Genomic DNA, 26,026 nt, shown 5'->3' on the forward strand with positions numbered 1-26,026 from the left:
AAGAAGTCACGGGTATGATACTGATGGGTTTTCAAGGTGTTGTTTGATGGAGTAGTAATGGGGAACCTGAGGAAAATATTGGGAGCCTGATGGAGAAAGCTCATTCTTGGGTGAAGCGCCTGGTTGCCCTTTGTGTAAGGCAGATTCATTTCAGCACGATGCCCCAGGATTCCTGCGTGGCCCTTGTGCAGTTTCCTGTCTGCAAAACCAGAGGTTTGACGTATCCTGGAGCAACATTTGTTTTCTTTGAGGAATTAGCATGTATTTCCCTTTTAGAAAACCCCAGGTATAACGCCGTTGCCTTTGTTGTCTCTCTTGAAGTTGTCCACGTCCAAAAGTGCTCAGCTTCCCAGCTCCCTCCGTGTGCAGTAACAGGTGAGAAGCGCGAGGCTGGTGCCTAGACAGCACGCGGGTAACCCTGGCATCAGCCTGCGCTCCCTGATCCCCCTGGAGCTGCCTGCACCGCTTGGGTCGGGACTCGAGATGTTCTTTACCCAGGCAGCATGAAGCAGAGCAGATGCCTCCAAAGTGCCTGTTCTGGCCCAGCGTGTCGTTCACTCAGCCTGTTGGGGTGCGTTGGGGAGGAAGTGAAAGATGGGTCAGTGCCTGCAGAGAGAAGGCTAATGTGGTAACGCCAGGCCAGGTCTGTTCAAAGCCCAAAACCAGCTTCTTAGCATGTCTTTTGGTAGTGAATGGGACAGAAAACCGATGGCTGTTCTATTGGACAGCAAGAGCTCTGGAAGGGATAGTATCTTCCTGCCTTTCTGGTTTGTGTATGTCCAGGGATACAGGTGAGATGGCTATAGAGGATTTCATTAGCTTCCCTCTTATTTCCATCTCTCTACACCAGCATCCATTGCCCTCAACAACCTCCCTCTCTTCCTCATCCTTTTTTTCTCTTCCATCCTTTTGTATTCTCTCTTACTCCAGCCCCTCTCATCTTTCTCTAGAAATCCTTGCTAGCTTGTGTATTCTTCTTTCTTTCAAGCATTCTCCACCTTTTCTACGCACTCAATCCTCTTGAAATTCTATGGTCCAAGTATCCCTTCCCATGCTCCAGCTCTTTTGCATGCCGCAGTTGCTGCATAGGGAGCTCGGGGCATGAGGAAACACGTGGCTTGTTCTCTGCTCTCCTTGTTGTCTGCACAGCCAGTTTCCCAGCGTGTGCCTGCACGTTTGCCTTCACGGGGGATGGAAGGACAGTATCTTTCAGATCTGATCCAAACTAAACCTTAGGCTGCGGACACCAGGCTCCAAAATGTTTCATTCAACTCCCTGGTTTATCCTCTGTAGCCTCCAAATGGTTTCTATTAGTATTCTGAGTGAGACCTTGCTGATGGAATTAGTGGGAAACCAGGCTGTCAATTTATTTATACCCAGCTTGGGTACATAACCGCTGTGCATGTGTAAAGCTATTGAGATGCAGAGAGAATACAGTGTATGTGTACGTGTGTGCGCTGCCGGGAAGCGAGTGTGCTGGGAAAACTGCTGCCCCACGGCTGAACAAGCAAGCAAAAGCGCAAGGAAACACTGCGGTGGCCTTGCAGTGTGCGAGGGTCCCTTTTCCCTGAATCCAGGGAGCAGCTGCTTTCTCTGTAATCTTCTCTTTACTGATGTATATTAATGTCTTTCAACTCCCTCAGTTGCGGTGCTGGTTTACCTAGTTTCCTGGTTAAATCCCTGCTCCATAGTTTCCTGTTGCTGGGACAATGTCAGTAAAGAATTCCCTGCTGCCCCATGCGCTACCTCAGCAGCAGTTCCTGCAGAAAAAGGAGGAATGTACTGGTCAAGCTAGGCCAAAGTTAATAGCTTAAATGTTTATTTCATTCATCTATTACTTGTGTCTGGAATTAGTTTCTTAGTATGAAAAGTAAAAATACCCCAAATTTGGAGTGCATTAGGTATCTCCTTCCATGCAGTCTCTTCTGGTTAAAAACAGGAAATGGGATTAGCAAAAGTTGTTGAGAAGTTTTCTCTGTGGTAGCCATGAAACAGTTAACCTGTTCATCTGTCTCACATCAGGATACCACAGAAAACTGCCTGAGAGAGCCCATGGGACCAGTGGATGTATTTGTGTTGCACAGTGGAGCCTGATGCATCAAACTGATGCTGGTCCAAGCTGGTATTTTCACATAACAAAACATACCTGTCTGGAGATAGCTGATCCTCAGTGTTAGAGAGCTTTGTTAGCATGTCCCTGAGCTAATTAGGACTGATTAGCTTGTCTGCAGTGTTCTGGTGCAGATAGTGTTTCCTGTGCTACAATTTGCTTGGTTATTTGCCAGCTCGGAAGTCTTCACACCACTCCTTGGAGAGATGTGTCCAAAGAAAGGCAGTGAGAAGCACAGAGCTGGAGAAAAACGGAGTGGTGGGGAACCCAGAGGAGCAGGGAAGATGAGTCAAGGCAGAGCAGCTCCCTCCTGCAAGGCTGTGGGAACCAGTCCTTGTGCCACCACTGTGCGTAGAATCATTTAGGAGACTGTAGAAGCAGCTTCCCTGCCTTGGAAGGGTGTTTCCCTCCAGCTTGTTAACCAAACCACAGGTGCAGTGCCTCTACTGAAGGCTCTGCTCTCATGCATCTCCCATACACTCTTCTTCAATGTGCGTTTGTGCTGCACAGGTGCAAGAGAAGGCCCAGACACAAGTGCTGCCTTTTAGCAGTGCAGGTGAGATGGGTGCCAGCCACTGTATCAGCTTCTTGCTTTGCAGGGAAGTGCTGTCAGTAACGTTAGTTTGATGCATCTGCTGTCAACAGCTTCAAATTTAGGGAGAGTCAAGCTATGCCCCTTCCACCCTGCAAGCAGTGGAGAGAGGAATGAGAGGAAGAGGATTATCTGAGTTACCAGAGTTTGTAAAGCTAAAAGTCTGTCAGGGTTCCAAGAGAATAAAATGTGTTAACAAGTCATCCTGTAGCTGAGGTTTCCAGCTGTTGCTCCTGAGCTGTCTGGTATCAAAGCAATAAGGGTCCATCATAGAGCAGCTAACTTCAGCACATGAGCAATTACTGTCTGAGGCTTCTCAGGTATATTATAGCTTTATTATTATTATTTCTCTGCTCATAGTTTCTTGAGGCCTCTTCATATCCTGAATAAAGCCCCAGGGGATCATAAAGCCACAGGCTGAGTTTTAGCGCAGTCACTACTCGGCATCTCCCGCATTGATAGGCATTTAATGTGGTGCCTTGATCTGGGAAGCAGGGCCCCGGGATGCACCCCAGGGAGAGCCTCAAGATGTTCGTGGGTTTTTTTTTTTTTTTTTTTTTTTTTTTTTCCTGTCCCTGAGAAGATACCTCTTTTTGCTGTAGAGATGACATATTTTTCTCAGAAATGTCACCTCTTCTGCCTGCCCACTGTAAGTCTGCCACACTAAAAATGTTAAGTATTTTGAAGTAAAATAACAAAAAATTTAGCAATCTATGCAGAATTGCTAAGCACTTTTTTCCATCTGTGAGCTTTGGTTCTCACATTATACTATACTTCATTGTACCTGGATCTTATGTGGCAAAGTTTGCAGTGAAGATGCTGTTTCTTCTCCCATCAGAGAGAAGATCTTAGGCATCAGAGATTTGTGTGTTTTGATAAAAGTAACATTTAAGAGACTGTCTAGAGAGGAGAAGTCAGTTCTCAAGAGACCTCAGCAAATATTTGAGCACAGAAGTACAGGCCACGCTGGCATGGAGCACGCATTTTGCATATGGCTATTCCCAGGGTAGTGATGGGGATTTCTGACATAAGAAGCAATCTGGGATTGGGATTTGGGAGCTCTTGTCAGGAGGTTGGCTGCAGAGTTTTGTGCCGATAAAGTGCATTGGGTTGATATTGGAAGAGGCAGCAACTGTTGACTGACTGATTCTACTGCTGAGGAATCAGTGTTTAAGGAATGCATGTGATGATGTTTCTAAATGATAAAGATGAGGGATTTCAGTTGCTTAGCATTATGGGGTTCTTTGGTTTGTTTTCCTCATCTGTCTAAGCTTTTTTTGACCTCTGGTCACCTCTCTGCTTCCTTGAAACTACCCGTGCTCATGCCGACTGACTTCTATGCAGGCCCTTGGGGATGTTCTTTCTTCACTAAATCTTTTTTCTTTATTCGTTTTTATTTTATATATGTGAAAAAGTAAATACAGAAGACTTGTAATTGAGGCTCCTCCAATGAGGATCTCCAGTTTGGAGAAGTCACTTGACATGATGCTGAAAATCCAAATTCTGTTTGTGCATCTCTGTCTCTGCCTGTCTCTGCTAGAGACACATGAGCTTTTAATAGACTGTGAAATTCCTCAGAGGTGTTTGTTATTTTGCATTTACTTTGCTATTGATTTTCTTAAAAACAATTCATAACTTGTTAAAGATCTTTCTCCTCTTTCCCGTTTTCATCCCTGCCACTGTCCAGTGTTTACAATTATTGAGCCTCTCTTGTTTCCCTGTTGCTTAGAGAGATGACTCTTCTAAACAGAGAAAGAAGAGATGAGTCCTAGTTATTTGTAAAGCTGGGTACGGTCTTAGCCTAAATCTTGCCATCACTTCTGCAAAGGCAGTCTCTATTTCCCTATTTTGGTAATAGAATATCTTTCTTTTAGAATAGGTTATGTAGACAAAGAGTTGTCAATGAATTCTTAAATGACTCTAAGGGGAAATTTCTATGTGTAGCAATTGTGAGCCCCTTACTCAAATGGAAGGACATTAATAGAACACTAGTAAGAGCTGTCTGTCTTCTGCAGAACTGTCTTGTTTCTCTCCGTGCACCTCTGAATTTCAAATTCAGCACTGTAACTTTCTGATTTTCTCCATCAGGGTCTGCAGCTGGGAACTCAGGAGCTGGAGGAGATGGGAAACAAATTTTGTCTTGGTCTGCTCATCCTGCATCTCAAATCCTTGCCCTGCAGCAAGGAAGTGATGGCTCAAGCAGCGATCTTGCTGGATCTGGAGGAGGAGATCACAGACCTCCGGACACACAGGTCAGTGATAGGAGTATTTAGAGGATTTTCCTGTGGGTCAGGTTGTTGGGGGTTGCATTTCGGGTTTAGATTCACAGAAATCGCTCTCCTCGTGGCTGAGATCTGCTTGTCGGGAAATGGAGTGTATTGAGAGTTACTGGAAACAGAGGCAAGTGAATCCCAAAGAAGGCCTAAATCAGTGTCTCTGAAGCCATTCATGCAGTAGAACAGATAAAGGAAGGGAACCTGGTTTGTATTTTTCTACCAGTTTCAGTTCTTCTAAAACTGATTACTAGAGCATGGGGATAGTGCCTGCCTTGAAAAAATTATCAGCAGGGAACCTTCTGCTCGATGTGGTGTCATGTCATGTTCTGTTTGCCTCAGCTCCTCCATGGAGGGGGACGGCTTGCAAGGAAGGAAAATGTCTTTGAGTTGCACAGTAGGGAACAAATATCACAGCTTCACAGAGAAGTTTGTCAGCAGATCCAGAAAGCCTACGCCTGGTTCTCCTAGCTATTGCTTGTTTCTCACTTCCCAAAGAGGGATTGCCTTTTTAAAGCCCCCTCTGTTCAAAGTGTAGAGAGTATAAGGAAAAGAGAGCATAAAGAATCTACCTAAACTTCTCTTGATTAATTTCTTGTGATGCATCTGCAAGATTCCCATGTCTGACCATTTTAGGAAAGGTGAGAATAATTTCAGTATTTCCATACATAACTGCTCATACTCTCAGAAGTACTATCAGACTTTTTGGCAACCACAGAAGACAGTAGAATCAGTTTTTAAACTACCAACACTCCATTCTTCTTAAACTGATAAAGCTGGCTTTAGTTGGGGAGGCAACAGTAATTTCCCTTGGTGTAATGATTAACTGCTAGTAAGCTGCAAGCTAAAGAAGGTTTCAGTAATTCTCCCTTAAGCTACCTAAGAGTAAGGTGAAACTTAATCTTTATAGAGTAAGATTAACTAAATGGTAAATACATGTACCCTTCAGCTTCCTGCAGAGACCTCTTGTGATGGAGAATCATTTTTTTGTTTTTAACCTCAAAGTTTGTGAGTGGAAAAGAAGACCTAGAAAGAGCTGTCCTGCTCATAAGTGTGCCCTCCCTCTTCGGTGTTCATCCACTGGTTCCCTTAGGGCTACTATTCCCATTGAAAACATTATGCAGTACTCTGAACTAGATTCATAGAAACTCATTTAGCAAATTAATACTGTGTTCTCAGATTCAAAATACTGGGTAATAAATTTGAATGAATTATTACTAGAAGACAGATTTTTTTTTTTTTCGGCAAATTCCCGGCCCCCTGTGCTTTTCTTCCTCCCTCTTCCTGCAGCAAACTCCTGCAATAACATATCTGCAGGTGGAATTCAATAATTCACTTCTTCCAAAGGTATAAATTGGCCTCACAAACATACTGTTGCCAGGTTCCTGGAAGAATCACTAACTTGGCATTTCCAACCACCCCATGGTGCCTTGCAATCCTTGGGCATTCAGGAGTCCAGTGCTGAGAAAACTAAATGCCATGTGTGTTAGATATCTTTTATGATAAGAGGCTTCATACCTCACTTGCTGTAAAAGTGATTGGGTTTTAGCCAACACTGTCCAGGTAACTTTACAATGAAGATGGGCAGTGACTGCTCACTTGTGGCAGGTTGCTCTTGCTTTCTGTCTCTCCAACCTGCTTCATCATAAGTATCATCTCCTGCCTTCCTTGTGGTTTAAGCCCATGGCATGTTCTCTGTCCTTCAGGTTGTGCTTAAGTGTTGCATCTATTGCAGCCATTTGTTCAGGAGACCTGTCTATAAGAGTGTCTGTTAAGACAGGCCTTTGTGAAGTCATTAAACATTTTCTGTTGACTCAGATACTATTTATCGCCTGAGTTTCTCCATCATAATTGTACCTTTCTTCAGTAGAGCCCTGTTTCTTCACACCTCAGATGGTAAATACGCCTAGCTCTGCTATTAATCACAAGCAGAATGCTTACTTGCTATTCTAGTCTGTTGTCCAGATGTGATCTGTTCATCTTCCTTGTGCTCAGCTCAGTAAGGTGGCTGAGTGTGTGGATGGGAAATCCAAGAATTGGCAGGAAGGATTTGCAGCTCAGTAAGAGCTCTGCTTCCTAGGAACTTAAGGAAAAATTTCTTAACAGTGAGGGTGACAGAGCCCTGGAACAGGCTGCCCAGAGAGGTTGTGGAGTCTTGTTCTCTGGAGATCTTCCAAACCCGCTTGGATGCAGTCCTGTGCCACGTGCTCTAGGTGTCCCTGCGTATGCAGGGGGGTTGGACTAGATGATCTCTAGAGGTCCCTTCCAACCCTAAGCATTCTATGATTCTATGATTCTATGATTCTATGATTCCTCTGGTGGCTGCTGTTGAGCTGTTGGGTTTCCCATCTTTCACTGGAGTGCAGCATTCCCTGATTCCAGTTGTGCAAGCAGTGCCACTTGTCAGTTAACTCATGTGGCTAAAGTGCGATTCACATCGATCTTAAGTGAATTTAAGGAAGTGAAGCAGATGAGGAGGAGGAAATTTTGAACAACAAAATTCATAGATGGAACGAAACCTGTTCACACCATCTGGGGCATCTTTAAACTGTCTTTGAATAGCAGAAATGCAGTATTATGTTTCTGTACCATGATAGTAAATGACTCCCTAGCCTGTTTATTTGGATTTTCCTGTAGTTACAGGGAAATGCAGGTTTCATTTTTTTTTTGCTATTGTAAGTATTTATTTTGACTATAGGAACTTGTTGTCAGGTGTTCCAGCAGCTGTGGCTTTGGGTCCCCCCAGCTGTCTAGACAGTTGGACTCTGGGGAGTCCTCCAATGCATGGATGAAGATGGAAGTGCTCAGATGCTCTTCCATCATTTTGTGAATTTACTCCCAAGAGGTGGGGGTGGAAAAAAAAAAAAAAAAGGAATTATTTGACAATTTTGACTCTGTCTATTTGATTAAAACTTCATTTTCCTTTATCTGGATATTTTTAATTTCAGTGATCTGGGGACATTAAATACCCTGTGGCAGCTTTCTGTGGAGGAGGTTGTTGATTCTATTCTTTAGCTTAGTCACCAATTACACTGTTGGTAAAGGAATTTCAAACTTCTGCTGCTTCATGACCGTCTCTGGATGTAGCATTTCTGTATTTGGATGCCTGAATTGAAGTGTCCTGAAAACGCTTTACCTACAAAGGCCAAACGGTTGTGTTGGTGGTGCAGAATATGGGGTAAGAGGAATTTCGAGGGTATTTCATATAACACTTGTTTTTTTGGGGGGGGGGCATAGTGTAACACTAACAGAATAGCAGGTGTGAGAGCATCTGAATCTGGGCTTTGGAACGGTCTCACGTTGCTGTTAGGACCAGGAGTTTAGGCAATCCTAAAGTCAACACACTGTGAGGTTGTTTCTTCCTGTCATCCAGAGGAAGAAGCTCAAATCTTGAGTTCAGATGTATTTTAGACTTCATATTTCACTGCGGTTCTATGCCTTTAGGAGCCTGCTTTCCAAATAAGAAAGTGAACCTTCTTTCAGCCACCCCTTCAACCTTCTTGTTCTGTGCTCTTCAGCATCTCTTCTTTTTTATTGCAAGAATACAAGCCCAGAGCCTTCTTTAGAGGCTTTGCTGAGCAACACAGCCTATAATGAATATATTTGGTATTTAGAAAGCTTTCATGTAGCTGCGCACAGGTGAGCCACTGTAATTCAGCAACTTTTCATTAACACTTTCTGGAGCTGACCCTGTTTTCTTTCTGTTTATTTTTCCTATGAAACATCTTGGGAGCTGCACAGCTTTTGTTGATTGTTACAAGAAGCCAGCCCCAGCTGTGCCAGGCTGAGTACAATTATTCACGCTTACTTCAGGCATAATTAATTTACCATCTAATAGTTAAGTAGTAGCAATTTAAATAGCAACAGAAAGGAAGGAGAGGAAAAAAGCAAATGGAAGAGAAAGAAATCACAGAAGATCATAGAAGGATCTTTAAACACACACAGAAGTGCTCTTGCTTGCTTGTAACTACTCAGCCACTCTTGAGGTTATTCAAATCACTATACACCACAAATCTGACTGGACTTGGTAATGAACTTGTATATATTCAGCAGAACAAATGTGCTCTGTATTGCCCTTTCTGTGAGGCAAACTGGGGTAGCACTCGCTTGCATTACACCTCCTCATGCTGATCTGTGGCACAGTCCTTTTACCTTAACATGAGATATGGAGGCCACATACATGCTGGGGTAGAAGCATAAAGCTGATTGCTAGCAGGGGTTCAGAAGTGATTCCCCATTACGATGTGTCTCCCAGGTGAATGTATTATAAGATGTTCATGTTCCTCTGGCATGGCCTTCATAACCACTGGATGGTCTATAGATGGTCTCTTTGAAGGACAAGAAGCAGAGTGGTTTCAGGTAGGAATGGTCTGAATAGACTGTTGGTCATCTTTAACTCAGCCAGAAGTAGGACTTCAAACTGAACGTGCTGTGGTTCTAGTGTTGAAAAGGCAGGATTAGAATGTTATATACATACGCTTTCATACAGACTGTATGTATGCTACAGCAGTAGGTGAAGCACTGCTTGAGTTTGAGCTGAGGCTCTGACACAACAGCAGAAGACAACTGTGTCATTGCAAATTTACTGATGAGCTTTGTCTTTTGTTTTCATATGTTTGACCAACTTCAGAGGATAAGCAAACGTTACTAAGGTGGGAATCCTTGCGTCTGTGCTGGTGGGATACATGGATGAATAACAAGGCTATATCAAAAGGTGTTGGTGCTGTAGTGTTTACATGCGGTACTTTTTCAAATGGTGTTGCCAGGTGCACAAAAAACTTCAGAGACCTGTGAAAAACAGAGAAAATAAGTAGATCTTTCATACTGGTATGTGCTGCTGTACATTCTTTTTGTCAGGGAAAAATGATAATGAGTAGGATGGTAGCTAGACAAAATAAGGTCCCAGTCCGTCTGAGGAAAGCATATTTCTATGGAAATAGAACATATTTTTTTTTCTCTGAATTATCTTTTCTTGTAATTGTCATTTAAGGCGGCCCTTAATTAATCTGTCCATAGCTCCCAATATAATTTTTTGAAGAACACATTCATGTAGGAGAAAATTAGATCTGGTGAGGGTCAAAACAGACTTTACCTCCAACCCTGACCTCTTGCATGCTGGAGAGTTAATCAAGGAATGTAAATCACAGGACAGGAGACCCTTTGATGTGGCTTTCAAACATTTGAGCTTCTGGAGTTCTCTCCTCTTTTGGACTCAGCATGGGGGCCCAGATGTCCAAGCATCACAGAATTTAAAAGCAAACCAAAAAGAACCTGTGAGACTGTATAGAGCAGAGTGTCTACTCACCCACCCGCATCATGAGCCCCCCAGGCTTCCTGCACTGCAGGCATGGTGACAGCAGCACATGCCTACAATGAAGATTTCCTGTTAAGGGCAGAATACAGGAGCTGGAAGCCCCTTTAAAGCCATCAGTGGGACCTAGAATTTTCCCAGACCGGAAGTTCCCACCCATTTGAATGAGCCAGACAGGAAGAGCTAAGGAGAGCCAAATTTTTCTGAAGGAGCAGTGCTCCTAGGTGTGCTGTGTCAACATCTCTGTTTCCTTTCTCTGCGCAGGGAACAAGAGAGCAGACATTTCTGCTTTCCAGGCAAGTAGCTTCTGCATGTCCTTTTGGTCTGACGCCCAGCCTGCAAATGAGTCTGACCAGCATCTAGGAGCAGATCAGGAAACTTAACAGGCCAAATGAGACACTAAATAGTTAACGGAAAAGAGGGATGGAGAAATTTGTAGTTAAAGCTGCTGAGTTTCAGCAAAAGGAGTGTGTAGCATAGAAGGAAAGCGGGTGGGTGAGCAAAGTGTCACATTGGGAGGTGAAGGTTGGCACTTGAGCAGCATTGTGAAGTACTTCACTGCCACTGACATCTTGGCAGATTGTATATTCTGTGAGAGGCTCTGGCTGTTCAGGGTATTGTGGCTGTGACTCGCACCCAGACCCTGCAGCTTGTTGCTGCTCTAGATACTGTGAAAAGAGACGTGGCAGAAGTAGTGAGAGAGACATGAGATAAATAGGTGCAGGCTGTTGTTGCAAGACCCAGCACACATGTGCACCTGCGTGTACCTACAGAGATAAATGAGCAAACCAGACCCTTGTAGCTTCTCTTGTGTCCTCCCAGAAACAATATGGCTTTATTAGGACCTTTTGGTTAACTGCAGCGTTGACAGAAAGAGCAGTGAGAATTATGCTGGAGCTGAAACTAGGATATGATGGGAAGAACCAATGTAAAATTGTTATTGTTTTTATCTTTTACTAGCAAAGCAGGGATGTGCTCAAGCTAAATTCCCAGCTCCAAGATGAAGACCCATCCCTTTGTGGTCAAGGCCACTCTGTAGCACTGAGAAATGCAGCACAGATGTATGATCTCCTCTGAGATGTCCAGGGCAGAGCACTGACACGCTCAGCACTGTCATGGTGCGGTGGCAGAGGTGGGGTCCTGGTTGCAGCATGGAGCAGTGAGGTTGGACCTGAAGGGATTCAGTGGGCGTGTGGTGGGGACGAGAAAGGGACTAAGAAGGATCTGGGAAGAGCATGTGGCTCTGAAAGAACTGGCTTGGGGAGCACTGGCAAAGTCACGTGGGTGCCCACACATTTAGAAGTGAGATCCTCAAGTCAGGTCGTGAATCAGGAAGTGAGATGAGGAGGAACCTCACAGGTTCTCATGTTAAATTCATTCAATTTCCCAATTCCTAAGTTCACTTCTGGTACTTGAAATCAGTTTCTGTAGAAGAAAAAGGGGCAACGAGGACATTCACGTTTACCTGTTTTTCTTAGCGGAGAAGTGTTGTGAACTTCCAGTTCTTGAAAGCCCTGTTCAGGGTTTTGGCGTCGTTCTGCCTCTGTCTGTTGGTCGAAGCGGAGAGCTGCAGAGAGCTGCTGTCTGGAAACGTGATGCTGAGCAGTGTGAGCAACCCAGAGCACGTGTTGGCTGTGGGAGCAGGGAGGAGACAGTGTAAGAGAAAACCGAGTTGCAATTCCATTCACAACCATTAAGGGATGTTCTCCCTCTATTTGCCTCCAGGATGCAGTCAGAATAGGCTGCTGAGTGGCTCTGTCTCCAATTCCTGATTTTATCTTTTCCTGTTAAAATTTGTGCTTGCAAATGAAAGAAAAGTTGATTTGGGGGAAGATAGAATTCCCCTTTTAAAGAATCCCAAAACATGCTTTTTAGTCAGGCTTTCATATAAGTGCTTTAACCATTTTAAAATACATAATCAGCAGTTTCACCTGTGGCACATTATTTCACCAGTTAGACCATAATGACTGCTTCTTAAGCATTAACATTAAGGCAGTTACTACCTTAAATCCCTGTTTCAACATGAGTTATAGTTTGAAGATTTGGACTTTGAAGGCAGAATACGGAATAGAAAAAGCTGAATGGCAGAAAGACAGATTCTGCTATCAGGCCAGTATCATCAGAAAGAAAAAATAATGGGAAGAATATAAAGCATTTGTTTTCTATCTGTTTCTTTGATCGATCTGTCTAGTCTACCCAAAGTGTTTTTACCTCACACTCTGCATTTCACAATTGTTATTGAAGATACCATACTGTAGCATCTTCCATAAAGTATATGCATCTAATTAAAACATAAAAGTCCAATGCAGTTCAAAATGCAGGAAAAACCTCTTTTTCTAATTAGAAGATCATGTTTCATCTTTCATTGAGCTGCAGGGGGCAGCCAAGAATTTGGGTAAAGTATTGGTACCTGGATGTATCTTTTCAGACTTTCTCTAATGTTAATATATTTTGTTACTGTTGTTCAAGCACACAGCTTGTTTTTTTAACCTGTGAATGAGTGAATTATAAGATGGCAAGATCTACTATATTCATTAATGTAGTGAAATGTTAGTGCAAGATATTGCTATGGTGGACAATTGCAGAATACCCCTGCCCCCAGAGAAGTGCACTTCTGTCTTCAGGTAGCAATTTATTTATACCTGGCATTTGCTCTTTCCAAATAATTATAATCTTGTCTAATGAGCTGTTCCGGGTGCTCTTTGTTTCTGTATAAGTGCCTAATGCTTTTTGAATCTTAGCAAACTGCAGCCTGCAGCTATGTGTCTTGTGAGTTGTATAGATCAGCTGTGTGTTGTGCAGAAGAAGAAAGTATTTCCTTTCATTGGTGGTTTTTCCACCCTTGCAAATGCATCTTTGTCTTCTGCTGCAGGATGCAATATCTGGGGTGCCTGAAGAGGCACTTATTTTGTAAACAAATAGCAGGTCCCTTTTGTGCATCTGGTCATCAAAGATGCCCAATTTTTTCAGTCTTTCTGTGCCTCTGACTATTACCTGTTTGGAATCCTTCTGATTTGTGAGATTTTTATACATAGCTACAAGAATTGAATATGGTTTTGCCAGGGAAACTATTGCATTTGTTAAAATAACAGTTCTGAAATATTTTCAATATTTTTAATATAGCTGTCTATGTTCCTTACAGTCGAGGTTGCGTATCTTCAAGAATGATGGCAGATTCTGGATTAATCACCCCTATCATTACCTGGTTTGATAAACTGTATCGGAAGAACCATTTTATCTTTAAGCAATTATTATGGAAGATTACAGGCCACAAATGGGAGCTGTGAAAGAACCTTTCAGGCCAAAATACACGCCTATAAGATTTTAGTGTTTTGGATTTCAGTGTTTTCTCTCTGCCTTGAAGTTATACTTTTTTTTAGAACACCTAAATAGTTCAGAGAGGGTCCCTATAAAAGGTAGATATGAAAGAGCAAGGATATGCCAAGATTTAGACCCTTCCCTCTCCTGCAGCTCACTGGAATGGGCTTTTGAGATCCCAAACAACCTGCTGTCTTTCAAGAGCACAGTATTGGGGGGGGTGGAAAAAGTGTGGGGAGGGGGCTGGGTTGGGCAAGGGGAAGGAGGAAGGACAGAGGAGGCTGGAAAAGTAGGGTTATGTTCTCTGTATGCATCGCAGGGGTCTCTGCTCCTTCCAGAGAGGAGCAGATTGGCACCACAGATGCAGAACAAAGCTTCTGATCACTTTTCTTTCTCTTTCTTCTCCTTCCTTTTTTTAATCCCACCCCCTTCTTACTGTGCAAATGTACTATTCAGGATCAAAGCCTTGTGTCTGAGCAGGGAAGGCCCTGGAGAGCAAGGCCTGTCAGCTCAGCCCACAGTCCTGCTGCTGGCTGACTGGCTGCTAGTCAGTTTGGAAAATCTAGTCATGCCTGCCCTAGCACCTGAAGATCTGCAAAGCCGTGAGTGGTGTTCTCAGCATCCCTGCACAACTTGTGATCTTTGTTCTCTCTGCTGGCTCAAGTCCCTGCGGTAGTAATGGCCCATGAAGAGCTAATTCCCAGCAGCATCAGGTGTGTGTAAGGCTTCTCAGTATTGCAGCATCTACTAGGTCCTTAAACTCAGCAGAAATGGAGTACTCTGGTATATGGTTTGCAATTTATTTGCCGAAGGAGATAAGAGTTAGGATTTGTGGAGGCCTCTGCCATTCTCAGGATATTTTTCTCCTATCTCATTTCTGGCGTCTTCATCCACTTACGGAGTGACGCTGGGTAGCCAGCTCTTGGGGAAGAGGCAATAGCAGAATGTTTATTGAAACTTCAGGGACAATTTCCCTTGTAGATATGAAGGGAACAGCCATGAAAAAGGGATACCTGTTTGTGTAGAGATTTCTTCTGCCTTGTAGTGCTTGCCTGCCTTGCATCCCTTGTGGGTGCTGGAGTATGTGCTAGAAGGCTGTTAATGCTGCTTTAAACAACCTCTCTCAAACGGTGGTATCCTTGATCCATCCTTAATGATGCTCTTGACATGCTGTGTCATCAGGAGCAAGGTTTGCAGTGCTAATCCCAAGCATCACGAATGCCTGGGATGTTGCACAGAAAACCCAATAGATTTGGTTATAGTCTCCTGGGGAGCGGGAAGGAACGAGGGCTGGTTCTGTTGTTCTGTGGGTGTTTGGGTTTTGGTGTGTGTGTGTTTTGTTCTTATTACTTTCTTGGAAGGTATTTAAGATGGTTAGAGTGGAATCCCAGGAAGGAAACCTTTCCCATCTCCGATGTGTTCTGAGATGGGGTCTGTGCACCTGAGATGCCCTCAACAGCCAGTTGCACAGAGGTGCCTCGCAGGCAGCCTTGCTTCTGCTTTCTCCCATATTTGCCTACCACTACCCATTACACAGTTTTGCTTCTTTTCTCTTTAAGTAGCACATGGCGAGTACTTGATTCTAAAAATTTTAAGTATAGAAAAGAGTAATTATCACTTGAATGTAGAAGGAGAATTATTCCTCCTGTCTTTTTCCTAAAGTTTCAAAAGTGGAAGGAGATAAAGGAGTGTGTCTATCCTCCAAGCAAAACCTTCCCTTTCAAACTAAGAAAATACTGTTGGAAATATTTTGGGGAGCTTCAGGAGTGGTGAAGCCCAGAGCCCTGCAGTCTACCTCATGGGAGATGGACGTCTTCAGAGTCTGGGCCTGAACCTTGCTCTGAGCCTTTGCTCCTGAACACAGCCCTGGTGCTGCTTGCTGCCCTCCCGGGCTGTCTTTGTACTAGATTTAGACTTGGCTGAACTTGGTAGAGTTTCTAGCTAACTTACAGTCTTTACACCCTCTTGGTGTCTAGCCTAACTCCATTTCTTCTTGGGGTGGGGTGAACATGTCTGGAGAATTTCCCTGCTTCTTTTTTTTTTTTTTTTAAGAGAGAGTGAGTGCTGTGCTCTGTAATGGCTCAGAAAATAAAAGCATGGAGGCATTTGCCCTTGTTTAGCTCCCTGCTGTTGGGTCAGGAGTGGAGATTAATAGGATAGGAAATGTGTTTCTACTCTGCAGTCAGTAAAGGAAATTCACTGGAACTAAATTAATCATGAAGCAGACACAAAGAAGAGAATAGATTAGCAGGGAATTAACTCATTAATTAGACTCCTACCAAAGTTCAGAAAGAGGGTTGCCTTAAAGATAACAACTGAGTGCAAAGATCGACAAGGGTCCTTCTCAGGGGCACATTTTATTTCTATACTCCATTGCTTTAGCCCAATATTTGCCTGCCTGTAACGGTGTATGAAAAAAGAAAAAAAGTTCCTGGAAGGAATTCACAGCTGGCAAAGTCTATGTTCCCCACAATGGGAACGATTATCTGCACATTCACATCACTAAGCTGAGGTTCATGGTGTTAACATGAGTGCGGGAGCCTTCTCTATTGTACCACTTTGCTATATTTAGAGCTCCAGCCCAAGTTCTATCAGCAGCTTCTAGGAAGGAGCTTGTTCCAGCATTACAGTGAGTAGAATCCACATGCAGATTTAAATCAGTGCTAATGTGCTGTCCTCCATGCTGCACGGCTTAGGATCCCCAACCTCTATTCCTGTTTGCAGGGATAGGCAAGTCAGTGTGTGCTCCCCAGGCTGCAGGTAGGACCTGGTGTGACTTTAGGATCTGCCCAGCAGTGTTCCCATTAAAGCAGGGTTTATGCTGCCCATCTCTGTATAACCCTCAGAGTGAACCTGGCTGCGGCCCACGTGCAAAAGGTCCCTGTTAAGTTGTGAGTTACAAGCAGTGCCATGCTGGAACACAAGGCTGCTGACATGTAAGTGTGTGGAGTCTGTGTCTTATAATGCATTCTTAATGAGCTGGCCAGAGAGAAGCACCAGTTGAAATGAGAGCAAATCCACTGAGAAGGGTCCCCTGCTTTCCAACTTACTCCTTCCCTTTTCTTGCTTCTGATTCCTCTCAGCATTAATGCAATCAAACCCTGTGCAGGAATATTCTGAGCTGACATTTGCCACTTAGGACTTTCTGGATACTTAAGTTTTCATATTGGTTAGAGTTAAGTGTTTTGCTGGGTCTCTTATCCCTTTTGGTAAATAACAACTGTTCTCTAAATTCTTTGCTGATTGCTAAGACTGGCAATGTGTGTTTTGAGTTGCTGAGCCTTGTTAATTCCTAATATACCCTGCTCTATGGATAGAAAGGCTAATGCACTGAGAATGTCACAAGGCAAAAGCCAAAGGACATAGTCTTCTTGGGCACATGAAGTACCTTGGTTGTGACTTGAATAAATTCCCTAGCTGCAACAGCGCTGTCCCTGCTGTGCATGAGGATGTTAGTTGTCTGCCTTTTAATCTGACAGGTTAAAGATTTTATAGATGCAGAGCTAATTCGCTCGATGCAGATTTCTAGGACAGACAGGGCACCTTGTTTTTAGCTACCTATAGCTAGTCAAGGTGAAGTTTATTCCATTTAATGTTGGACTTTAGTGGATGTGATGGGGTTGGGGCCAACAACAAAACACCATTGACAGGGTTTCGCCAACTCTAGCCATCCAAAAGTTAAGAATCTAGTCCATGACAGTCAGCCAAAAGTTTCTCTGCAGTCAATGTGAGTACTGTTTCTTGTAGTCTCCACTTTGTTTATGTAGCAAGGTAACTAACTATGCAAAGCTCTCTCCACTGAGGTAAAACAAGCAAAAAAGCCCTCCCACCTTTTTAGAAGGGAAGGTATAGTTAGTTAATGGCTGTGATTTGTTGTCCTTTCTATCTGATCTCTCTATCAGAGCATACAAATCAGAACTGCATTTCCTCAAACACCGTTTAATGATGCTTTCTAACAGCCATTGCCAAAGTGCAGATGGGAAGGTCAGAGACAGCAGATCCATGATCTGTAAAGCCCAGTCCAAAGTTTATTCTGCAGTACATTGGTTCTGTATAACGCATATCAAACGGCTGAAAAATCCGCTTGTACTGTGAGCCTGTGACAGAAGACTTTACTGAGCTTTGAATCAAGGCAGTTAGGAATGCAGAGGATATGTTCAATGAGGCTGGCGTTTCTTCTTTTTGCTTTTAATAAAGCAAAATGCTTTGCCAGTTCTTTTGTTTCCTTTCTTCAGTCACAACAAAGGAACATTGCAAGCGGCTCCAGAGAAACAAAGCCTAGACTAGAAAAGGGATTTAGAGGGAAGAGATTAGATGAAATTGGTAAGAAAAAGAATTCCCAGCACCATGTTCCCAGCTCAGCCTTCTGAAGGGAAGCCCTCTGCTTCTGATCCATTAAGAGTTGCTTGGCAGCTCGGTCCAGCGTGGCCTCTCTCCTTCATCTGTGCTGCTAGAACTAATACCCTGTGATGGCCAGGCTGCCAAGGCCGCTCGCTGCTGGGGCATTGTACACAGCCTGCATTAATCTATCTGAGTCTAACAGCTCATCAATGAAAGCTCATTTTAATTCCCTTCCTTTTGATCTTCTGTGAACTTTTTGTGAGGAGGAGTGAGCTTGCAAGAACAGAGTGACCCGGAATACTCTCTAGTTTAGTTGCAGCATGAGCAAATTTGCAAATTTACATGAGCTTTGTTCCTGTGCTGCACAGAGTATGCATGTTGCTATAGTCTTGGATTTTCTCATCTTCCTGGGTTTTGACCTCCCATGGATTTCCTTTTAAACAGAGATTTTTCCACTCTTGGGGGATCCTTTTGCAGCTGTATTAACACATCACATTCCTGATATGTAGACGTTCCTGCCATGGTTGTCTGGAATGAAAATGAGTTCACTTGATGTGAAACTACCTGCTCCTTTGCCTCTGTACTGCTAGTTAATACATTTCAAATTGAAGCATGTTTGCCCAGATGAATAAAAAAAATCATCTAAACACTTTCTACAATTATTCCTCCTATATCTGCATTGGAGAGGTCAAATTTTTAACTTCATATGTGTTTCCATGTGTTAAAGTTAGAGTAGACAAGGACTGGGGTCTCCACAGATGATCTGTTTCTGCCCAGTGAGTCAGCTGTGTCATTCCTGATATGTCAGCCCTAAAAAACTCTATAGAATTACTAGACTTTTCCCAAATAATCGATTTCAGCTCTTCACTACCATTATATTTAGAGTATGTTTTGTGTGTGTTACACTTGAATCTTCCTTGTTACAGGTGATCCCTGCTGATTTTTTTTGCTCTTATCTAGCTGTGACTTAGAGAACAGGTAACTTGCTCTTCAGTGCTGTCCTCTGGACTGTTTTCATAGGGCTAAGTCCTCCTGGGACTGCATTGCCCAAAGCTGGAAACAGAACTGTAGCTCAGAGCTTCCCAGCATTGAGTCAAGAGGGAGCAGATTTATTTATGTCTTGCCAAGTTGCACTTTTTTAAAGAATATCTCCCCTGTGTTTTATTTGTATGTTTGTAATAAAAAAGGACTGACTCATGTTCAGCTTGCAATCTTGTATAATCCAGACCTCCTTTTTCCCCCAGTAGAAATGCTACCCTGTTATTGCTGCTTATCTCTGTGTTTTGTACATTGGTTATTCCTGTCTAATTGTAGTATTGACTCTATTGATTTGTATCTGTGTTCTCCAGGCTACTTCTCTAGTTCAAAAATACATATGTATATTTTGAATTCTAATTCTATCTTCCTCCTACCTTGGTGTCATCTGCAGAATGAATCGACATACTTTAATGAAAATATTGAATTGTACCAAACTCATGGCCAAGATCTGCAGAAGCTCATTGAGCACATCCATCCGTTTCGACAGTGAATCACTGAGAACTTCTTTGAGTCCAGTTTCCAAATAGTCTCTCTATTCACTGTGTTATAGTTCATCTAGACCATGCTTCTTGTTTGCTCTGAGAATTTGAAATAGTCTAGAAACTTTACCATATAATATCTTGGCCACAGGGTATTCCCTCGGTGCCTTCTTGCAGAAGGAAATTAGAATGGCTCAGCATAATTTGTTCCTGGCAAAGCTGTGTTGACTGATACCCACTTGTTTTCTCCTAGGTACTTCCAAATTGTTTATTATTCTGGCATTTCTTGAAGACCTGGAGTGAGGCTGACAGGTCTATCACTTGCTGTCTCTTTTTTTTTTTCTTTTTTTCTTTTGTTTCTTTTCTGTCATTGAAAGATAGTAACTACATTGTATCAGCTGTCTTAGTACATCAGGAATCCTTCTGAAGTTCTAAACAAAAAATTAATCATTAACATCTTTAAGTCAGTTCCTTAGAACTGCAGAGTGCCTGCAGCAGAGTAAGTTCATTTGTCAATATCGAAGCTATTCTACTTCTCTAACCTCTTCATTTTCTAGGTCTTTTTTTTTATTCATTTGTTAGTTCTTAACATCATTAATTTTTCATAGTTGACTTATTTAATGAAAACTGCTGCAAAATCTTTCTTTTCAGTCTTATTGTCAACAGGTTTTTCTTCTCTGTGGGGCAGTGGACTAACACTCACTTTGTGCTGCCTCTTGCTACTTCTAAACTGAAAGATTAACTTTGTTTTGATATTTTTGAACTTGCATCTCACTTTATGCCTTCATTTCCCAGCTTTATTCCTGTCTATTCTTCCTGTATTTTTGCATGTGTTCATATCAAATGTATTTAAATTGTTTTTCAAATTAATATGTACTTCTGCTGTGTAGCTGAAATCAGTGAATGACTTAATATGACCAGGCTGGTTCCCTAACACTTTGATGTGCTCTCTTTGTAATAGAATAATTTCTGTTTCTTTCATATCCTGGCAATTCTTCTCAATTCTCTTTTCCTTGCCACTTTCTAGACCTTACGTATCAATACCTTGATTTTATTCTAGTCGGTCTCCTTGGCTTGTTGTACTACTTTTCCTCCCTTATGACTCCTAAGATTCATGAACCTCATAGTTTTGGCCTTATGCCCATCCATGGGGCTTTTTACCGTTCTACACATCAGGATCAAATTTAATCAGAATCAAAGCCTCTGGTAAACCTACATCTTTGGAGACAGAACAATCCAATAACTTCTCTATTTCCTTCCCAAGAATGCCTGGCAAAGTGAATATCCTCTCTGCCATCAGCACCAAGTTCTGTCGGGTGGATGTTTTATGTAAAGATATATCTACTCGAGCTTCCTCTTTTTCTAGGCTTGGGTGGAGCTCTTCCATTGCACAGTGATTTTTTTCTACTCTTTTTCTTGTCTGGGAGTGCTCACAAATGTGAATTTGTGCTTTAGTGCTAGAGAAATGCATGTCTTCGGTTGGCTTGACAAGCTTTTTAAAAGTGAGAAAATAAGCTCAGTAATGGGGTTCATGGCCTCTGAGGGAAACAAACATGCTGATGATAGTCAGCTCTGCCTAGAAATCATACTTCCAGTCTCACAGTTGCAAAGATAAATAAACTACATTATTCTGTCAAAGTGCAGCTCAGATACTGCCTGCAACTTTCATCAAATGCAGTTATACAGTGAGAAGCAAAACCTTTGCCCATTTTACCTAAAGACACTAGCTTTATTTCCCAGCCTGAAAGTTCTGGTTTCTGGAGTCTCTTCCTTCTTTAAGGTATTGACAGTAGCTTCTGAGTAGACTGGAGGTAGATTCCAGCTCACTGACACTGCTTTAGTCTGGCTGATGTTATCAAACAACCCAGGACTCATCTACTGAATCTGATTGTACCAACTGGAACCTTGGAGACTGTAAAACTCTTAAGATTTGCTTTTAGGTCTCTTGCTGGGTATTTTCTGTTATCTTGCAGAATCTAGGGAAATTCCAATAAGTTCAGAGTAGCCTTGATACTGGTCAGTGTCAGGAGATAAGTACACGTTTTCCTTCCAAGATAAGTGTAGGTTATCCATTCTCTCATTCATCACTAGGCCTTCCCTACCTCATGTTGGAGTGAGAATGCTCAGCTGTCCTGCAAAGCTTCTGAATATGATACTGTATTAATTCCATGATGTAGGCACTTAGTTTGCCTCATGATCTTATTGGTGGTATGTGCTGCTCAGAATCTGAACGTGGACTTAGGACTGCCAGTAGCTTTATTGGGAAGTCCCAAGGATTGATCCCACTAGTCCTGTAGGCTGGTACCAATATGGTCACAGGGCTCACTTCCTTACTGTTGTTACCATCATGCAAGCACTGTTAGCAAATCTATTTCCCACTATCATCCAACTTTGGAGTGAATATATGCATTTGATGACATATAAAGCAGTGCCTTGTCCCTTATTTCCTTTACTGTCTATTCTGAACAATTATATTTCTTTATATGTTACTCATATGAATTATCACCCTCTGTGTTTCCAAACACCTTTAGCCAGCTCCTTCGTGTCTAGTAGTCAGTCTGTCCTGAGCACTCCTCCCTGTCCTTGGAACTTCATGTACACTTCATGCTGAAATCCCAATTACAGATGCTTCTATAGGGCCCTGTCCACTTCCTTCTGCTGAAAATGTAGCTCCAGTCTGGAGCAGGACATCAAGGGTCTGGCCACTCTCTGAGCATGACTAGAGCAGCGGAAAGGAGAGTGGTGACGGTCAGGGAGTGCTCTGTGTCCCGCAGGTGGTATACTCTCCCCAATAGGGCTGCTTCACCTCCTGGTAAGAATTCTCTGTTTTGGCACACTCTTTACAAGTTCTTCTGCTTGAAGGTCTGTGGGTCTTTTTAAACTCCTCTTGCAAGGATTATAGTCCTACAGGGATATAACAGGCAGTGTCTCTTTGTGTGGAGGTGGGTGTGTGTTAGCATGGCAAGGTGTGCACCTCTGTGGTGCTGTATGCATTGCCCATTACGCCAAGATTTAAATCTGTAGCTGAAGTCCTTCAGGTTGGAGTCTCCTTTAAGCGAAGCACCTTCTAGCTCATTCTGATTGATAGGTTGTTAAAAACTAAATATTCCATAGGGTAGAAAATATGATGTGCAATTTTATTCAGCGGGACAGGCCTCACTGAAAGATAAAGACCCATCTTATCTGGGCTGGGGCAAGTACAAAACAGAGGGCAGGTATGAGCTGAGGCTGAGGAGGAACCCCAAGAAGTTGCACCTGAAGAAGAAAGGAAGTATTGACATACATGGTGGCTGTACCTGTATTCCCTTTACTCTAGAGCCTTCTACCTGCAACAGAACTAGTGACCACAAAGCTTTCAGAGCTGCTTGCTACATCATTTGTATTTAGGTCTACGTACCAGATTCTAAGTTCCTTAATAAGAACTTTTCATTAAAATCTCAAATTTAATCTTGCAGAGCCTTGAGCCAACTCCTTGTGCTGGTTGTATTTCTTAGTTCTCATTAAATTTTTAGGAGCTAAGGCTCTCAACAGCTTGTATCCTTGGTATTTAACAGTGTTCACCATCCCTATTTTTGGTATCGCACGGTGGCTGAGTGGCAGCCAGATCCTGAGAGGTGTTTGCAGCATCTGCTGAGCACCTCTCCTTCTCCCACTTTCCCCATGCAAAAAAATTGCTTTGGTTTAGCTGCAGGTGTGAACTTGAACCTGTAGATCTGCAGTGTTAGGTAACTGTAGCTTTATATGGAGCCTGCCTTGGTTTGTACCAACTGACCTCCTTAGCTGAAATGCCTTTATTTAAAGCCACCCAGCTCATTTCTGATTCAATCCCCAAAGCTTTTGGATGCTTTACTTACACTTGTCCTTCCTTCAATTTGTATTTAATTCCTACCAGAGTGATGATTTTCATTCAGAGGGGGATCTGTGGCTTTTTCAGGTGTGTTTTGTGGTAATTTGTTGAAACTGCTTCTCACCTGAATCTGCAGCAAGTGAAAGAATAGGAGCTTCCACCATTTCTAAGAGCTGTAAATTAATTCCCTTCTCAAGAAGTGAAAACTCTCCTGTGGATTTAGGCTTAGACTGAGGTGAAGATGAAGGTGAAGGGTTGATAGAAAGCCCACTGAATAAAATCGGAGTATTTCTGTGGACTTAGGGAGCTTTGGATCAGACTCCAAGACTCACACTGAGTGAAACAATGCAATTCTGAGCAAGGAAATTTCAATCCTTTCATTTTTTATTACATTTGTATCTAACCATGTTTTCTGTCTTTTTTTTGGAAAAAACATGCTCTGATTTCCTGCCTGCAATCTGAAGAATAGTAATTATTCCTGAGATACAGCCTTTTAACTGAATGTTAAGAAGGAAGAGAAGATAACAGGAAAGACAAGCAAGTAATTTTCTTGGGATCTCATTCTTTAGACCATCAGAGAAGTAGCAGACGTGTTTGTAAGTTCATTGTTTAAAAGCCAAGAGTAACCTCAGGAAACGCAGAATAGCAAAGAAAAAAAGCTAAAATGAAAGATTTTTCTTTCCTATTGATTTCTACTTTCTCTCCTATATTACTCCTTGTGATAAATTTCCGAAGGTTTAGCTATTTTGCTGTTGGATAAGCCTATATATGAAGGAGAGTACAAGCTTAGATTTGCTCTTCTAAATTGCAAGGTCCATCAGGTACTCTGGGAAGAGAATTTGTTTCATTTCACTTGATTGCTGAATCAGATCCTCCCCCTCACTTACACTCCAAGCTAATTTCAAGGCTGAACTTTTATGTAAATTGTGCAGAGCTGCTCTGGGACCAAGTGCAGGCACAGGGGACAGTTGCAGTTGGGAATTGAGGCAGGACAGGTGGAGAGAGGGGAGAGGAAAAAATAAAAAAGAGAAAACACAATTGCAGACTGAATATGTTAGTGGAGTTACTTGATGGACATAGGTTTTACAGTAGCTGCTCTATGTTCACCCTAGAACAACCTGGTTGTGTTTAGCCATCGTTCTGTCCCTGAGAACACAGACAGGGTCTCTGATTCAGTCCGAGTCCTGGGCTTTTATAAAGGTGAGGGAACAAGGAACAGATCCAGTGATGCTGAGAATCAAGAGATTGATTCCTGTACTCTGAGTAGCTTGGTAGGTGAGTGAGGAGAGAAAAACCGTGGGCTCAGAACGATCCAATGTGAATCAACCTGAAAAAAACGGTTTATTGAAACAAAGCTGTTCCTTGCCCGTGCTCCTGCCTCATCTGCTTGGCTGGAGCCTTTAGAGCCTTCCTCTTGATTGGTTGTTGTCAGGCTCCGTGGATCTTCCGTGGGGTCGCAGGTTCAGAGAATCCTTTTGTTCTGTGCCACGTGCTGACTCCAGTGTCTGGTATGGCTGGTTCATCGGGTGGCCATTTTCCTCCAAGAACGACTCCACAGCTGAGAACCTGCCTTATTTGCCAGGTGTTTTTGAAAAATCTGTACTGAAATTTAAAATAACTGATGCAAGTATTTTCAGCAAACCCTAGAGGAGGTGATTTGGATGTTTCTGGAACATTGACTCTGCTTCCTTCCTGCCATGTCAACAGCTTCCTATTTCTAAAGGTGATTTCTTCTTCAGTGTCTTTAGCCTGTTTATTATTGTTATTTATTTTTATTAGTATTATTTTCCCCCTCTGCTCCATCCATATCACATGAAGCCAAGACTTTCTAATCTATGTTTAGTAATACATGCCAATAGGGAGATTAGCTTTAAAATGGGAGTAGAAAATATTACCTGGTTCACTTAGATAGGCCTGAGACAAAGCCAGAACAATGCAGCTCTTCAGAATCCTGGTTATTACACTGACTTCTGCTGGAATTTTACCCCTATCATTAAAGGGTAGCTATAGTTTAGAAAAGGTGTCAAACCTGTGTTAATAGAAGCAAGGGGCTGGAGCAAAGTGCTGCCCTTCCAGGAATATATTCTGCTTCCTGCAGTGTATTTCACAGTCCTGATTCTCCCAGGCTGGCAAGGCAAAAAGGGGCTACCAGTTTTCAGGGGCATATCAAAATGGGATGAATCCTCTGCTTCATGACCCTTGAGGGGAATCTTCCCAATGTCCTACCAGTGTATTTACTCATGATGGCTGGAGACAAAGAGCAGGAGAATAACGCAGCCCTCATCCACAGTTTGAACCAAGCTGGATTTATTGTCCATGAACCCTTTTTTAAGGAGGCAGTCAGGGTTGTTATATCAGTATCAGAGGTAAGAAATGGTCCAAATACCTGAGTTGTGTATTGCTCTTTGTAGGATTGGAATCTGCTGCTGTTTGTATTTTAGTCTCTGGGGATATGTCTCAACCTCAAGCACCTGGCAGCATCCTAGCCCAGTGGTGGCGTGTGCTGACCCCTCCTGTTTCCGTTAACCTGGGAGAGGGCTGGAAAGAACCACGTCCCTGCTTGGAAGAGCAGCGGATCGGGAATGGCGCTGGGCTCTGGGATACAGACCTGTCCTCCAGTCTCACTGTAGCGTGTCCTGATAAGAGCTGATGGAGAGTCTAAGTTACCTGAAACGTTTTTTATTTTTGCTTTTGGGATAATGTTTTGTTTTCTTCTG

General features: G+C 42.8%; 1 protein-coding gene across 1 annotated transcript in view; it reads left to right on the top strand.

Moving 5' to 3' along the window:
- Nucleotides 1-26,026, top strand: part of LOC148596381 (cytosolic carboxypeptidase 4-like) — a 182,184-nt gene that overhangs the window by 98,428 nt on the left and 57,730 nt on the right. Inside the window, exon 7 of the mRNA XM_088520853.1 lies at nucleotides 4,791-4,954. Within this exon, the coding sequence (XP_088376979.1) occupies nucleotides 4,791-4,954 (164 nt within the window). The remainder of the gene's footprint in view (nucleotides 1-4,790; nucleotides 4,955-26,026) is intronic.

Source organism: Tinamus guttatus, unplaced genomic scaffold (assembly GCF_059628265.1).
Source record: "Tinamus guttatus ecotype Peru unplaced genomic scaffold, ASM5962826v1 Tinamus_guttatus_pri_ptg000004l, whole genome shotgun sequence".
NCBI lineage: Eukaryota > Metazoa > Chordata > Aves > Tinamiformes > Tinamidae > Tinamus > Tinamus guttatus.